At 54.6% G+C, this 17,166-nt stretch overlaps 1 protein-coding gene across 2 annotated transcripts; it reads left to right on the forward strand.

Annotated features, from left to right (window-relative positions):
* The first annotated feature begins 38 nt into the window (after positions 1 to 38).
* Positions 39 to 10,070, forward strand: SLC29A1 (solute carrier family 29 member 1 (Augustine blood group)). Of its 2 annotated transcripts, none has more exons than XM_043907609.1 (14): positions 39 to 178; positions 2,443 to 2,552; positions 3,745 to 3,827; positions 5,678 to 5,759; positions 5,874 to 6,076; positions 6,182 to 6,321; positions 6,573 to 6,707; positions 6,800 to 6,897; positions 7,071 to 7,149; positions 7,581 to 7,678; positions 7,903 to 8,011; positions 8,263 to 8,348; positions 8,899 to 9,098; positions 9,422 to 10,070. In XM_043907609.1, exons 3-14 carry the CDS (start codon positions 3,799 to 3,801, stop codon positions 9,531 to 9,533), a joined length of 1,371 nt encoding a protein of 456 aa, XP_043763544.1. In that variant the 5' UTR covers positions 39 to 178; positions 2,443 to 2,552; positions 3,745 to 3,798; the 3' UTR covers positions 9,534 to 10,070. The 2 variants fall into 2 exon arrangements, with proteins under 2 accessions (XP_043763544.1, XP_043763545.1); XM_043907610.1 differs by having other exon boundaries at positions 53 to 164.
* Positions 10,071 to 17,166: the final 7,096 nt, after the last annotated feature.

The following is a 17,166-nucleotide window of genomic DNA, read 5'->3' on the forward strand; positions in this document are numbered from 1 at the left end:
GGCGGGGCGGGGGCGGGGCCGCGGCGAGCGCCGGGCAGCGGATGCGGGCGGGGGCGCGCCGGGGCGGGGCGAGCGGAGGGCGGGTTTGAATGTGCTCGGGCGGGCGCGGGAAGCGGCCCGGGAGAGCGCGCAGACCTTCACGCGGGAGAACTCCTTCCCAGCAGGTGCTGCCCGGCGGGTGAGAGGGGTCCGGGGGTCGCCGGGGCGGAAGGCGCGCCGCTTTTGCCTCCTGCCACGCGGGCAGGGAGGCTGGGCCTGGCAGCTGCGCCGCCGGGGCTGGGGGATGCGGGGTGGGGCCCCCGTGCGGAGCCGCGCAGCACGTGGCGCGCCGGGGCCCGGGCATAGGGTTACTGTGCGGGGACCTGGACCCCAGCAGGCGGGGACGACCTGGCTACCGGGCCTGAAACTGCCTGTGGCCGAGCTGACCTCCCCAAGGGGCGGGCGAGTTGAAGGTTAATCTCGATCAATCTCGTCGTTGGTACTGGGGAGGGGCCGCACCGTTAACTGCGCCGGGTGCGGGGACTGGACTGGAGAGCACGCGGAGTAGAGGTCGAGGCGCTGTCTCTTTAACACCCGGCCTTTTATTGGCCGAACCCGTGTACCTGGCCTCCCTCCCTTCCTGGGCGCGTCCTCGTTTATTCCCAGAGAGAACACCCTTGCTTCACTTTAAAGGACATCCCAGATTTTCTTCCTAGGGGAGAGCTGTGACGGATGAAGGCTGCTCCCACCCCTGCCCCTCACCCCTATTGGGGCCACTCCTTTGCCCCTTCCTCTCGGTCACGGTCACCTCCAGATCCTCTTGGCTTTTCTTCCTCTGTGTGAGCTCTCTTTGCCAGGATGTGTGTGTAATGGGGTGGGGGAGCGCCTTACACCCAACACAAGTCAGACTGGAGATGACCTGACCCCCACCATACTTTTTAACCCCCACCTTACTTTTTAACCCCCACCTTATTTTTTTTCCCCCACCTTATTTTTTAACCCCTTAGTTGGAGTAGAGTTACCCCACCTCCCAGTATATGAGGCTGGCTGGGAAGCTGCCCTTAAACCTCCCTCCCCTCCCCAGAAGGAGCCTAGCGTAAACTTCACATTGAGTTTTAATTCCAGCTCCCTCGTTCACTAGTTCTGTTGCCTTAGGCAAATGATTCAACCTTTCTGAACTTCAGCTGTACTCATCTGTTCAATGGAGACAATCTATATTAGCTTATGGTGGTGGTGAAGGCAGCCAAGGGCCAGAGAGTGTATCTGCAGGTAGTGGCTGCCCCATATGGGATCCAGGGAAGTGGTGAATTTGATGCCACCACAGAGATGTCTCTAGAAGCTGGCGTGGGTGAGAGGTGTTGGGAGCCAGGGGACCAGGGGGCCGGGGAGGTGCCCAGTTTGGTGGCTGCTATCAGGGCCCCATCTGGGCAGGCCAGGGCATGGCTGGAGGGAAACCAGTTGTTCTGAACTGGTATAAAATCCCTGATTGGGCCAAGGCAGACAAAAGCAAAAGGGGTGACTGACCTTCAGGATGTGGGCAGGAGGAGTGGGCTGCCCCTGGAGTTGAGTTGTGCCCAGGGCTGGGGTTGGGGGCAGCCTAGAACACAGAGTAGGGGTGTAGCTGGTGGGGGGTGGGGGGGGGGCTGGGGGAGGTGAAGAGGAGGGCCAGAGGGCAGAAAGGAATACTCCTAAGCCTAAGCCAGGTTTTCCTGAAAAAGAGGAGATACTCTGTCCGCCACCCCAGTCTCCACCTATGTTGAAACTGCACCTGCTCTTGACTGCCAGGAATCTTGCCTGTGGGTGGAGCACAGGGTTGGCTGAAGTGAGAAGCTGGGGGTTTCCCTCCTTCTACCTAATAGAAAACATGAGTCTCTCACCTCCTCTGCCCACCCCCCAGAGTAGAGCCCTCTCACCACCACCCCCGTCCTTCTAGAAAATGTAAAAACTGTCGTTCACCGCTCTCCCAAGTGCCTAGAACATTGCCTGGCTGGCATGCAGGGGTCCTTGGTACATATTTGTGGAAAGGAAGGAAGAGTGAAAGAAGCCCTCTGCCTCCTTCTGGGGTGTCTGGGTCTGCCTCTCCTGTCCCTGTGCTGTCATCGTCCAGGTGTAGTGGGGGGAGGAGTGGAGGAAGGCCTTCGGAGAGGCTGGAGTTGACGCAGGGAGGGGTGGAGAGGAATTTTGGGGAGGAGCAGAAAGGTCTGTCCAGGTCCTTTCTCAGAGGCCCTAGGGCTGTCCATCTCAGGCTGGGGCCTGGAGTACTGGCTGCACCTGGGAGTGGACCCACCCCCTCAGCTCTCCTGCTGAGACTGCTGGTGGGAGATAAGGGCTGGCTTTTATCTCCCTGGCTGTGTTAGTGCAGAAGCCTTCTCAGAATGGAGGTGCTCTGTCCCCCAGCAGGACCTGGGGGGTTCTCTCCCGATACGCCTGCTGCCGCAGTTTTCACTCTGGACCCTTGTTCAGGAGGAGCCCATGGACAAGACCTGCCGCCTGCCTCTGAGCTAGGACCACCTCCCACAGACCGCCCGGACCCCCTCTGCCCCGACCCTTCTGCTGGCAAGTCTGGGCATCTGGTGAGTGCTGGTCCAGGTGGGCGAGGAAGCCAGTCCTCACCCAGAACAGCAGAGCTGGCTCTAGTGCTCGCACGTGCCTGGCTGGCTTTCTACACTTGATCTTAGCCAAAAGGCCAAGAAGCAATTCCTGCCTGGCTTTCCATGCCATCCAAGGGAAAGCTGGTTCCTCTCCTAGTGCCAGGGAACCACGCCCTCCCCCCCCCCGCCTGAGCGGCGAGCAGGGAAGGGGTATGAAGTGGAGAGGCTGGGGACTGGGCAGGCCCTTGCTCCCATCCCTCCATCTTGCTTCCAACTTTGCTCTCAGAAAGGGGAAGAAGCCAGGGGCCTGGGAATGAGTCAGAGAGGAACCCAGCAGTGGGGGGGAGGGGGGATGGGATGTCCCCGGGGGTCAAGGGAGCAGCTGTGCCCACACGCACGTCCTGAAGTGTTTTCCTGGAAAACAGGACAGGAACCAGGAAAACTCTGGGCATTGGCTGGAAAGGATGGTTAAGGTGCCACCCACAGAGAGGCTGGCATCTGGGTTGCCTGCAGGAGGGGACAGGCTCTCCAGAGCCTGCCCTAGCCATGAGCCCAAGGGCTCCTCAGGAGAGCAGAGAGATCAGAGGGAGAGCCCTGGGGAGGGAGGCTGCCCCGGGGAGGGAGGGAGCGAGGCAGGCCGGCCTCTCTGGCTGGCCTGGTCATCACGCCTGAAGCTGCTGCTGCAGCAGATCTGTTTGTTTTGCGTCCTCCTCCCTCCCTCTTCCCCCTTATCTCTCTTCTGTTTCCCTCCTCTGTCCCCACTTCCATCGTTGTCACTGTCGCTGACCCCTCTCATCCTCTCATGACCCCCGTCATGCCTTTGCCTGTTTTTTTCCCTCCCTCTCAGCCATACTTTCTCCTCCTCCTCCTCTCCTGCTCTCCACCCTCCCCTGTTTCCCTGCTCACAGACAGCCTCAGCTGCGGGATAAAAATAGCGGAGGCAGTGGCCAGGCCAGGCCGGGAGCCAGGTAGCGTCTGAGCAGGCAGGGGGGCTCAGTGGGACTGGCCTGAGGGGGTCAAAAGGAGCAGCCTTGAGAGACAGGGCCAGGAGCAGGGCCTTCAGGACCCTGCAGCCTGCCTGCTCTGTCGGCCTGGCCCTCCTCACCCACCAAGTCTGAAGAGGCCTGTAGGGGAGCAGGGCCACGACAGGGCCTCACACTGCTTCTGCCCCCAGCAAGCACCAGAGGGAGGAAGCTGTCAGCCAGGCATAACCAAGAACGCCGTCACCATGACAACCAGTCACCAGCCTCAGGACAGGTACCGGGGAGGGGGACCTGGGCTGTGGATCCAGGGGAGCGGGAATGGGTCTCCAGGGGGGCTGGGTGCTGTGTCCTTTGGAATTTGGGATTGCCACTGCTGATGAGCCTTCCAGCCAGGTAGCTACAGGTCACGTTTGCATCAGGGGGCCCTGCGTGTCATGGCTGCGTGCTGAGTGCAATGTCTCCAGGGAGGCCCAGGGCGGTGGTGGTGGCCCCTCCCTGGCCTGTTGGAGTTCCCAGTGTTGCTCTTCGGCAGCTTCCGGCTCCTCCCGCCAGCACCGCGGGGAGACATTTGGCAGCACCCCTCATTCCCAGGCTGGCCAGCGGATGGAGCTGGCCTCGGCCTCAGATGACTTTGGCCCGCCCTGGTCCTGGCTTTGACCTCCCTCTCACTTCCCCACCTCCGGAGCCTGGGACTTCCCTCCAGTTAGACCCACAGCTATGGCCATGCGTGTGTGTTCTGGGGGAAGAGATTGTAGCTGTATTCAAGTTCTTCCAGGAGTCTAGACCCCAAGAAAGTTGATGAAGCCATGCCTGGTCCCCAAAACATCTTTTCATCACAGTCCCCCAGCCCCATCCCCTGCTCATCCCGGCCCTCTGCGCCATAGGTCACTTCTGGCGGTGGGATCTTAGGCACTTAGCTTTATCTCTGTGGGACTGCCTCCCACTTGTGAAGCAGAGGTGGGGTTTACTTGGATGGGAGGGAATTTAAGGAGACATAGTAAGTACAGGGCCCAAGGTTGTTTGCTAGGATCCCTCCCTGGTGTCCTTCTTTCCCAGGCTGCCTACCACCCCATCCCAGCACCCCCATTCTGGTGGCAGCCCTCTGAACCCCCTCCGCCTCCTCCAGTGGCCCCACACTGGGTCCCTATCCTGTGGGACCTTGGCTGGGAGCTGCTCCCTTCATCTGGGCCTCTGAATCCAGGCCTTGCCTCTCTTCCTCAGGGTGAAGACTATAGGAGGGAGATGGGAGGGGGCTGCATTTGTCAGGATTCAGACTTGCCCACCTGGGATGCGGGGCCAAGCCCTGCTCTCTGGCCTGACCAGTTTCCTCATTTCCCTGGGCTTGTCCCTGCCAGCTCTGTGAAGACAGCAGGTGTGGACACTGGGGAAAGTATGGCAGACACATTTGGGGACCACAGGGCTGCCTGGGAGAAGCTGTCCCATCCCAGATAGGCCCCGAGGTGTAGGGCTTGGGGCAAGTGAGTGTCCTGACCCAGGCTGGGAGGCTCTTATTTACACTCTGGAGCCCAGATGACGTCTCATGGCCCATCCCTCCCGGCCTCCTGTGTGGTGCAGCCTACAAAGCTGGTTCTGTCTGGGCCAGGAAAAAACAGCTCCCTCATTTCCCAGCTGTCCCAAGACACCCGCATCCCTGTCCTCCTAGATCCAGAATGGTCTGGGAGTTTCCTGACCTCAGATTCCTCTTTAGAAAGCCACACAGCCCTGCCCAGACAGTGTAGTCACTTCCAGCCTACCCAGCAGGGGTAGAAGACTTGTGTTTTGCTTTCTCACTCACCCGCCCACCCCCCAGCCTTTAGCAAGATTTCCAAAAACACCTCCGGATGTGTGGGTCACATCGGTTCCCAAGCCTGCAGGGTCCCCCGAGTCTTTGGGACTGAGAACCAAGGTCCTCTGGCCATGCCCTTCGGTCCTATGTCCCTGATCCCCCTCCCCCTCGGGACTCATCTGTGCCCTTTCCCCCATCCCAGGCCACCTCCTCCTCTGCATATTCTGCGCCCTGGGACAGCTGGAGAGATGGAAGTGGGTGGGACTGCCCCAGGTTTGATTTGGGAAGGAAGGTGGGATGGTGGGTCACCTGGCCCCACTTTCCTCTCCCATCCCCAGGTACAAAGCCGTCTGGCTTATCTTCTTCGTACTGGGTCTGGGCACACTGCTGCCCTGGAATTTCTTCATGACAGCCACTAAGGTGAGATGTGGGAATGGGCTCCCAGGAGCTCATCCACTGGGCATTTAAGGCCTGGATACGTGCTTGCAGGCACAGGGCGAAAGGTGCCAACACTCCTCTCTGCAATCCTCACAGTATTTCACAAGCCGCCTGGACATGTCCCAGAATATGTCCTTGGCCTCTGCTGAAGTAAGCAAAGACATCCAGGCCTCAGCCAGCCCCCCGACACCCTCGCCAGAGCGGAACCATCTCAGCGCCATCTTCAACAACGTCATGACCTTATGTGCCATGGTGCCCCTGCTGATCTTCACCTGCCTCAACTCCTTCCTGCATCAGAGGTGAGCCCCTAGGCCCCCACCCTGACCCCCTCGCTGCCTCCTGCCCTCTCTGGGCTGGGCCCCCAGCTTCACCACCCATCTCTGCCACCACCTCCTCTCCAACAGGATCCCCCAGTCTGTGCGGATCCTGGGCAGCCTGGTGGCCATCCTCTTGGTGTTCCTGATCACTGCCATCCTGGTGAAGGTGCCCCTGCATGCACTGTCCTTCTTCGTCATCACCATGCTCAAGATCATGCTCATTAACTGTAAGCAGGGCTGGGTGGGGACCTGGACAGAAGTCCCATGGTTGGTCAGAGAGGAAACTTTTCCTCTCTCTGGGTGGTGAGGATTCAAGAGCCTGAGCAGGGAAGGACCAGGGCTGGGAGATGGGGCCCTGGGAGTGGGCAGAAAAGGGGTTGCTCAGCGTCAGGACTTACTGGGGGTCAAGCAGGACTTGCCAAGGCCCCACGACCCACCCGGCTCCCCTCTCCCTTCCACTGTCCACCCTGTTGCACAGCTTTCGGCGCCATCCTGCAGGGCAGCCTGTTTGGCCTGGCTGGCCTCCTGCCCGCCAGCTACATGGCCCCCATCATGAGTGGCCAGGGCCTGGCAGGCTTCTTCACCTCCGTGGCCATGATCTGCGCCATTGCCAGTAAGTCCTGCCATCTGTCTGCCTGTCACCCTGGTGGTTGCGGGGAGGAGGGGACGGGGCCGGCCTCTGATCGCTGACACCCTCCGCCCCAGGTGGCTCCGAGCTGTCGGAAAGTGCCTTTGGCTATTTTATCACAGCCTGTGGAGTTATCATGTTGACCATCATCTGTTATCTGGGCCTGCCACGGCTGGTGAGCACTCGAACCCCAGGTTTGGAGATCTTGGCAGGGAGAGAGGGGGCCCAGGGCTCCAGGCCAAGGGGACAAAACCTGTGGGAAGGAGAAGCTCTGGAGATTCTGCTTCTTTCTTTCTTTTTTTTTTTTTTGAGATTCTGCTTCTGAATCCACCTTCCTTCACTTGATAGGAATTCTACCGCTATTACCGGCAGCTCAAGCTCGAAGGGCCCGGGGAGCAGGAGACCAAGCTGGACCTCATTAGTAAAGGTCTGAAGAACCTGAGGAAGCTGGGGTGGAGGATGGCTGCTCCGCAGGGGGCTAGCATGAGCTGGGGGCAAGAATGAGCCTCCTGCAGTGATGCCAGAGGGATGTGGGGGTGAGGGGTAACACCAGTAAACAAGGGCTGGGCTAGAGAAGCTGGCGGAGATTCTGGGTGGCTTTGAATGCAACTGGGAAGCAATTACGGATTTGGGGGCAGGGCGTGGCCTGACCTGAGACTCCTGGGAGAGGTCAGGACCCAGAGGACTTAGGCAGTGGGGGTTGGAAATCATCTGGGCTAAGCCTTGGGTGGGGCTGTGCACTGGTTTAAGGGGGTGTCCACCCCCAGCTGACCCCAGCCCTTTTGGGGATTGTGTCATTTCCTGTTGCTCTGTTCCTCCCATAACTTGAAGACCCCCTTACCACCTGTCACCCCCCAGGAGAGGAATCAAAAGCAGGCCAAGAGGAGACCGGATTCTCAGCCCCCAGCTCTCAGCCCACCAAGGAAAGCCACTCTGTCCGCACTATCCTCAAAAGTGTATGTGGGGCTGGGGCATCCTGCATTCTACCCCTCCCTTTCTTCCCTTTTTTCTGATCCTTTCCAACCCCATGCCCATCCCCTCCCTTTCTGACTGGAGACTGGCCACTTTCCTGAATTTTCCTGCATGTATGTGCACGTGCATGTGTGTGTATTGGGGAATTTTGATTCTTTAATGATGCACAACCACCATGAAGACACAAACCAGGGTCCCTTTCCTCCAGATCTTAGTCCCAGCCTTCTCCGTCTGCTTCGTCTTCACCATCACCATTGGGCTATTTCCTGCTGTGACAGCTGAAGTCAAGTCCAGCATTGACGGCAGCAGCGCCTGGAGTGAGGAAACCATGGGTTCCCAGGATGGGGGAGGACAGGGACTCGAGAGCAGGGCTAGGAGCCTGGGAGAGGGGAGCCTGGGCTGTTGCCTCCGCAGCCAGACTCTGCTGGTCCATTTACCCTTCCCCGGCCTGGAAGCATCTTCTCCATTTCACAGCTGGGAAACCCAAGTCCCAGTGAGAGTCAGGGTTGCTAGATCCTGCCTTTCTTGGACCCCCTAACCCTCTCCTAATCTCCTGTTTGTCTTCCAGAGGACTACTTCATTCCCGTGTCCTGTTTCTTGACTTTCAATGTCTTTGACTGGCTGGGCCGGAGCCTCACAACCATCACCATGTGGGTAAGTGAAGGAGGGTCTCCAAGCCCCTGTGAGGTGGGAGAGTCCAGACAGACACCCAGGGAGGGAACCAAGAAAGTATGGTGGAAAGGGGACCGTGCTTTTATTTATTTATTTATTTTTTCATTTATTTTTATTAGTTGGAGACTAATTACTTTACAATATTGTAGTGGTTTTTGCCATACATTGACATGAATCAGCCATGGATTTACAAGTGTTCCCCATCCCGATTCCCCCCTCCCGCCTCCCTCCCCACGTGCTTTTTTTTAAAAACTGAGACATCTGTGTATAATAAGGTGTAAAAGTTGTAGATGTACAGTTTAATGACTACACACACATACACACACACGTAAACATACACATACCCCTGATAATCACCACCCAGGTCACGCTGTAGCACATGGCCAGAAGGCTCTATCTACCATGGCCACTCCCGATCAGTACCCCTACAAGGGTAACTAGGCTTGGAGGTTTCAATTCAGGTCCTGAGGGCCTCCGAATGGAGCCCTGGGGGCTGGCCCAGCCTGACTGTGGCATGGCCTGGTCCCCACAGCCTGGGAAGGACAGCTACTGGCTGCCGAGCCTGGTGCTGGCCCGGCTGGCCTTCGTGCCCCTGTTGCTGCTGTGTAACGTCCAGCCCCGCCGCAACCTGCCTGTGGTCTTTGACCACGACTCCTGGTTCATCATCTTCATGGCTGGCTTCGCCTTCTCCAATGGCTACCTCGCCAGTCTCTGCATGTGCTTCGGGCCCAAGTGAGTGGGGAGTATGGTGGCCTCGGATGCGGTCTAGTGCTCCAGCCGGGGATACTCAGCAGAGGGAGCGTGGGCGGAAGGAGACTTCTGATCGTGGAGCTCAGGGTTTCCAGGCTGAGAGAGGAGCCCACTGGCTCTTGGGGCCCAGGCAGTGGGAGGGGAGGAGGGGCTCCCAGGGAAAGGTAGAGACAGCCCTAGGACACACCCCCTCCCCAAGAGGGAGAGGAGGACAGGTGGGTGGGTCAGCAGAATGAGATGCTCTGGGTGAGGCTGGGGACTGGGGTTGGGGACATCCTAAGGTCGGCTCGTCCTCCCTCCTTTAGGAAAGTGAAGCCGGCTGAGGCAGAGACAGCTGGAGCCATCATGGCCTTCTTTCTATCTCTGGGCCTGGCCCTGGGGGCTGTCTTCTCCTTCCTGTTCCGGGCAGTCGTGTGACCGCGGATGGACAGCAAGATGGCACCAGCTGCCGGGTCCTGCCTTCCCCTTTAGGGGTGGGCAGAGGTCCTCTGGAGGTTTTCTTGTCTAGCCATCTTCTGCTTGCTCATGGCCTGCACTGGGCCCAGCATCCAGGCCCCAAGGAGAGAGCCTGTGTGGATGAACATGGGGACACTGTGGGCTGGAGGGTCAGAGCCGAGGGAGGGGACGCAGTCTCTGCTCACGTGCACCCCCCACTCTTGGCTCTGACCAGTGCCTGCCCGGGCAGAGTGGCAGGGGTTCCTAGGCTCAGAGAGTGTGAGTTGTGTGTCTTGTCCGTCTGCCTGTACCGAGGGTGGCCGGGGGCCAGGACTGCTTGTTCTGAAGTCTGATCTGGTATTTCCGCAGCCCCCTTCTCCCCATGTGCCTCTTCCTCCCACCTCTCCATGTTCCTACCCATCATGAACCCTGTACATTTGCCATTTTACTGCCTTTTTTTATACTCAAACCAGGTGCCTTCAAAGGCTGATTAAATAAACTTTTTTTTTTTCCTCCGTGGCTCCTTGTGTCCTGCAGCCCTGGCTTCACGCCCTGGAGAGGCTAGAGGGATGGCAGCCTGAGTCTGGGGGGATGAGCATGACCCAGATGGGCCTTGGCCAGCACTGGGCCTGGGTCCAAGGCCTGAGGGGTGGGGTTGGTCCTCTGTAGTCTCAGAGGCACTACAGTGCCTCCTGCTGGGGCCACAGAAGAGAGACAGGCCTGGAGCCAGGACACCCAGACTGTTGGCTGAGATGGAGAAAGGCTATTTCCTTTTGCCATTTCATTCCTCCTTTCAGAGGCCTGGGCGTGGAGACAGTGCCCCATCTTCCCTTTGTCTTCGGTGTCACCCCCTCCATTCTGTCCTCACCCCAACCCTGGGGAGGGACCTCTCTAAAAGCAGCCAGCTCCACCTCCCCACCCCCACCCCACCAGCAGGAAGAGGCTGCAGCTGGAGGGTTCTGCCCTGCCTGGCACTAGGCCCTGACCCCGAAGTCAAGGCAGACTCCTTGGCGAACAAGGGGCCTGTGTGTCCTCGTTGAAGCTGGGCCCCTTTCTCTTCCCAGACTTTGGCCTGGGGAGGTGTGCAGTGACTCAGGACCGTGAGAGGACTCGGTGGAGGGGGCCATACCACTGGAGTCCCCCTTCTCAGAAAGAGCTCTTCCTGATAGGAAGTGAAACCAGAGCTCTGGCTGCTGAGCTGACATTGACCCCCACCCCCCACCGCTCCCCCATGCCCTTGGCACTTCTGTCAGGGCTTTACTTCTGACAGTTTAATTGAAGACTTCTTTAAGGGATGTTGGCACATTTTTAAGGGTCTTTGATTAGCTCCGAAGTCCTAACAGAGAGTTAAGTATTATCATATGGGGAACTGGAGCCCACAGATATACCCCAGGATACACATCAAACCAGGACACGTAATCTGAGGCTGGTGGGAAACAAGGTGTTCCTTTCCTATCAGTTTCAAAAGCAAGGGGTGCCCTGAGTCTTCTCCCATCCCTGCAGAGCCCTTTGGTCACGAGGCTGCGAGAAAACACCCTTTCTCTGCTCCCTTTGCTCCTCGACAGACCCATGGTACCCACAGCGGACAGTCCTACAGGGCTCCTTCCTCAGCACAGCCCTTCAGGGACCCTGTGCTTCTTCCCTGGGCCCCTTCCTGCCTCTTGCCTGGCCTTTCAGGACTCCAGCCAGGTCTACTGCAGCCCATCACACACACGGCTGCAGAGTAATCTGAAAAGAACATTCAGTCACAGGCTGGTATATCCTGGAGCACGTCAGGCATTTCCTGATCTTCCTCCACCACCAGCAGCCACCAGTTTCCATAGTTCCTTCCCCTTCTGCACCTTTTGTAACTGTGGCTTATGCTCTTATCTTACTCCAGTTACCAGTCATGTTTTTCAGGTTCAGGTCCACATTTGACGTTTTCACTCTAAGCTCCCAGAGATACTCAGAAATGTTCGCTTCCTTGAATCTGTTTGTCCCCCTCACAGTCTTTGCAGGCCAGACTCCAGCTGTGTGGTAGGACTCAGTTCAACTCCAGTAGTGACTTGAAGGACAAACATTTTAGATTACAGTCACATCTTTCTGAACTTTGAAAAAAAAATTATTTATCTGACTGTGCTTGATCACGTGGGATCTAGTTCCCTGACCAGGGATTAAACCCAGGCCCCCTGCATTGGGAATGTGGAGTCTTAGCCACTGGAAGTCCCCTGACTGAAACTGATGTTTGAAGATGAGTACTAGAATATCTTTTCCAAAAATTTTTCTAATGCAATTATCAAAAAATGTGAATCTCATTAATTTTACTCAAGACCTCACCATCCTCACCTGAGAGCCAGGTGGTTAGAAAGCTCTGGGGGTTAGACAACAGGTCCTGCCGGCCCAACTGCAGTGACAGTTTCTGACCACAAGTGGGCGCTCTGCAAGCAACGCTGCCTGTGGGAGGCAGGCCTCTGGGGCCTCACCTTTCCTCCCGGCACTTTGCTTCCTGTAAAGTGGGCAAAGGCTGGGCTTGTACTGGTCGTCGCCTTCCTTCGTGTGACATTTCTGCCCCAAGCAGTGGTCTGTGCATAGGCTGCTGTACTCCCTGAGGTGGCCGCCACAGCCCCACAGAAACTTTCCTCTTTTTTAATCTTACTTGGTGAATTGTTGGGGCTTCAAATCTTTGAAAAGTTAAAGAGCCCCAGCAAAATTAGCCATCATCCTTAAAAACAGAAGTGAACCATCACGTATAACTGATGAATTGGAATATACCTGTTTGTAGTCTTTGGAGTGAAGATGGGAAGAGTAGAGTGTGGGGTAGTATGACGCAAGCAGGTGCTTGAAAGGAAACCCCCCCCCCCATTATTGGGAAAATTATTCTCAGGATGTAAAACTCTTGATAGTGATTCAAAATGGATGTGAGCAAAGAAGTGCAGAGTCACCTTAAAGAGATAGCCGGGTTCTGGCCAGCAGGCCCTGGGTGAAACCCAAGTCTTGACACACACAGGAAGAGTGGCAGTCTGAAGGAGGGAAGCCAGGCTTCCAGGGAGGCCTGTCTGGTTCCTGGGGCAAGCTAGTAGGGAGGGTGAAGGTGAGCAGAACCCACGTTTCCCCACAACCCACCAGGAGCCTGTGTCCCAGCTGGGTTCCTCCCGCTCATCTCCACCTGATCCGGCTTCCTGCGTGGGTGCCCTTGGGAGAGTGTGCTCACCACAGCCCCACAGCCTTGGCGGTTCGGGTGATCCCTGCCAGTGAGCCCGCCGGCGTTCTGGCTCCAGACAGCAGGGCAAATACTAAATGAGTCAGCAGGACCTCACAAAAGCAGGGGCTTCTGCTCAGGACAGCTACCCGCTCCCAGGAACTTTGTACGGGGTGGGGACGTGGTTCAGATTCAGAGACGAGGATTCCATCTTGGTCCTGCCAAGAACCATCTGTGTCACCCATCCTCTGTGGCCCAGATTCTTGTTCTTTTAACGGGGTGACGTGTACGGACTTGCTAAGGGAATTAAGCGAGTCTGCGGGAGAGCCTGGGTGCGGGAGATGCGAGCCCTAGAGACAGAGGTGCCAAGAGTCATTAGGGCGACCTCTGGTGGGCTCCCAGCCCCCATCTAAGCGACCCGCGGCTCCTCCCTCCACGCTGTTCGGGCCCCTCCCCTGCACCTTCAGCCCCGGGAAGCCTCGAGAACCAGACCTCATTTCCTTCAGCCCAGCCAAGTGCGAACGAGCACTCGGGTCCCTGCCTCGCGCGCGACAGCCGAGAACCGCCAGGCAGGGACGCGAACGAGGGGCGCCTGCGTCCTTCTTAGCCCCGCCCCGCGGCGGGGGCTGGGGACGCGACGTCAGCGTGCTGCGCGCGCCCCCTCGCGGGAGCGCGGCCTGCATCCGCGCAGCCCTTCTTCGCATCTGGCCCCTGCCAGTTGGGGTGGGGGGCAGACTTTACTGCCCGTTAAATCCGGGAGACCTTGAGCCAAGCGCTTTCCATGTCACAGTCGCTCATCTGTAAAGCAGGGGTAATAATATTTGCCTAGCCTACCTCTCCCGGTTGTGAAACTCACGGAGTTAATGAATAACGCTCACCTGCGGCTCCTTTTACATATATTGACTCCTACGAACGTCTAATAATCCTAAGGAGGGCTGACGATGGCCAATGCCTGTTTTCGTCCATAAAACCGAGGTTGGAAAGTTTAACGGATGGGAAAACAGTTTGTAAACTTCAAAGCACCAGGTACGTTTAAGTCTCTGTTTCTCTGTGTCTCTCAGCCCTCATCACACACACACACACACACACACACACACACACACACACACACACACACACACACACACACACACACACACACACACACACACACACACACGTTTCAAGGTAGTGAAGGGCGTGGGAAAAGGTCCAGAGCCTCACGTGATAGGGTGGCACCATCACCTGCCTCCCTGCCTCCAGAACATTCCAGAGAGGCATCTTCTAACATCCCAGGGATTCTAAGCCTCCTAGGATCCCGAATTCCCTTGACATCCTTCCTGGGAGAAACCAGCAAGGTCCTTCCTGATGTGTAGCCTCAGCCCCTCCTGTTGGTGAGTTCCTCACCCCCCACCAGCAGTACCATGGCCCTACCCGTCTCTTACCTGGTGCAGGTGGACCAGGCAAGCCTTGAGTCCTGTGACTGACCCAGAAATCCGGGCAGTTGAGACCTGCACATTGAGCCTTGTGCCTGGAGCAGGACAGGCGTCAGGCAGCACAGTTAAGCAGGTCAGAGTTGTTTGCGGTGTCACCTGCCCCCTGCACCTTTCCGACTATAATCTGCTCTGAGCTGAGCCGGTTTGGGGTTATGCTTTCCCTTCTTAGTCAGAGGGGACCCAGAACACTGAACAACGCCCAGGACAAAAAGGGCTGCCTGGTGGGGGCAATGGCAGGAGGACAGGCATTTGGGGGCTGGGCTGACCACAGCAGGTAGCCAGGACTGTCACACCCCCCCAGGCCACATATAACTATGCCCTTAGAGTCAAGACACTGATATTGAATATTAAAGAGAAAGTTACCAAAGGTGTGCCCCATTTACAATTCCTGAATGGCTTAGACCACAATTTCGGGCTTTCACACCCCACTCTCCTGACATATTTCATTCTTGCCCCTGACTTCAGCCGTCAGCCTTTGCCTCCTGAATGTCTCTCTCTGATGCCCCACAATCCTGAAATAGACTTCTAGACCCCTCCAACCCAGAGTGGTCCTCCTCCCCTCAGCCCCCATTTCTTTTTTTTTTAATTTATTTTAATTGGAGGTTAATTATTTTACAATATTGTAGTGGTTTTTGCCATATATTCACATGAATCAGCCATGGGTGTACATGTGTTCCCCATCCTGACCCTCCCTCCCCATCCCCATTTCTTTTTTTGATATTTTTAATTTTTATACATTTATTAGCTGCACCAGGTCTTAGTTGCAGCGAGCAGGATCTTTAGCTGCAGCATGTAGGATCTTTCTAGTTGTGGCATGCAGGATCTAGTTCCGCAACCAGGGATAGAATCCGGGCCCTGCTCTGGGAGCACAGAGCATTGCCTCAGGCCTACTTCTGTCACCCTACCTCAGAAAAGGCATGCACCCTGCCTCTGCCCCACCCCTGTGTGAGCTCCCCACCTTCAGCCTCTCCCTTCTCCAAGCTATGTCCCAAGGAGTCTCCAAGTGGGTGTTTTGTTTGTTTGGAACAACACAATTAACTGGCTTGATTTAGTAGGTTTAACATATTTAGACTTATCCAACAGCTAGGTGATAGATACTTTTTCTCAAGCATACATGGAGGGTTTATAAATATTAACCACATCCTAGATTACAAAGGAAGTCTCAAATACAAAAGTTCAGCACCATACATACCATTGTATATTGTTGGCATAAATGAAAAGATAATATAAAACAACTGACCATTTTAAGCACTTATAAATGGATCAACAAAGGTACCATAAGGGTAATCAAAATCCTTTAAACTGAGTTAAAAATACTATATATTGAAATTTGTGGGATATAGCTAAAATAGTACTTGAGAAGAAACTTATAGTCTTAAATCCTTATGTCTGAAAAGGGGAAAGGCTGAAATTTAATATGCCAAGTATTGAAGTTAAGAAAATAGAAAAAGAACAACAGACTCGATCCCCTGAAAATAGAATCCATGAGAAAAAGTTTAGCAGAAATTTTAAAAATAAAGGAATAAAGTAAAAAAAAAATTAAAGAATTAAGCAGAAAAATTATGTAAATAAAATAGATAAGTCCCTGGTGAAACTGATTATTATAAAAAAGGAAAAGACACAAGAAAGAATTGTAGGAGTGAATAAGGAGACATACTTGAGACAGAACAGAGATTTAAAAGTTAGTCAAGGAAATAGAATGCCATAATCTTTAAAGCTTTCAAGAAACATCCGGAAAAATTATTAAACAAAATTCACTCAAGGAGTAAGTAGTAGAAAACTTGAGTGCACATATATCATGAAAAAAAATTGAGTTTCTAATTAAAATGTTTTATTTAAAAAATTTTAAATCTTATGTATTATTTATTTATTTGGCTGCACCAGGTCTTGGTTGCGGCACAGCACATGGGGATCTAGTTCCCTGACCAGGGATCAAACCCAGGGCCACCTTCACTGGGAGCAGAGAGTCTCAGCCACTGCACCATCAGGGAAGCCCCTAAAAGGTTTTCATATACAAAACAATAGAAACAACAGGCAGTTTTATAGATGGGTTCTACAAAACTTAAAAGAAAATAGATAATCTCAGTGTAACATTAGTAAGTCTGTTAATGAATTAAAAATATCAATAGATAAAGGAAATTTTAAAAACAATATTTTCAATAGATGCCAAAAAAAATCCTGATACTTATTCAGTTTAAGATGTATCACAAGTGGGGAGCAGAGACAGTAAATATGCTCAATGATAAAGGGTTCCTTTTCTGATCAGAAAGGAGACAGGGATGCCCAGGACCACTCTTTTCACACATCATTTTTCTGCAGGTCCTAGCTGGTGCAGTATAACAAGAAATAAGACACACAAGGGTTAGAAAGGCAAAAACCAAAATATCATTGTTCTCAGATGATAGCTAGGGTTGTACTAGAAAACAAGAAAATAAAACAAATACTGACGGACAAATTAAGAATTAGTAACATAGCTTACCAAGTTGTGGGATCAATACACAACAATCAATTGCTTTTCAGACTCTCCAGGAAACAGAAAATGAACAAAAATTTCCGTTTGCCACTGCATCAAAAAATAACATAACAATCAAATGAGCAAATGCTGTGCAAGGCATGTCCCAGCAGAACATGGAAACTAAGGCAAAGAGATGGAACACTGGTTGGCCCTGCAGACCTGCTCAGCTGTCCCATCGTTATCTTAATGTCAGGTCCATTGACCCAGGAGGATGTCAGCTCAGGAATTGAGAGATGTAAACTTGGTGAAACCAGGAAGACCAAAACTGATATAGAGGATGCCTGGCAGGCTCTGAACTTGGGGGGCTGCCTGTTCTGGGGGTTAAGGATCCAGAGCTACGTGCATGCTGAGTCGCTTCAGTCATGTCTGACTCTGTGTGACCCTATGGACTGCAGCCTGCCAGGCTCCTCTGTCCATGGGATTCTCCAGGCAAGAATACTGGAGTGG

Source organism: Cervus elaphus, chromosome 7, assembly GCF_910594005.1.
Source record: "Cervus elaphus chromosome 7, mCerEla1.1, whole genome shotgun sequence".
In the NCBI taxonomy this organism is placed as follows: Eukaryota; Metazoa; Chordata; class Mammalia; order Artiodactyla; family Cervidae; genus Cervus; species Cervus elaphus.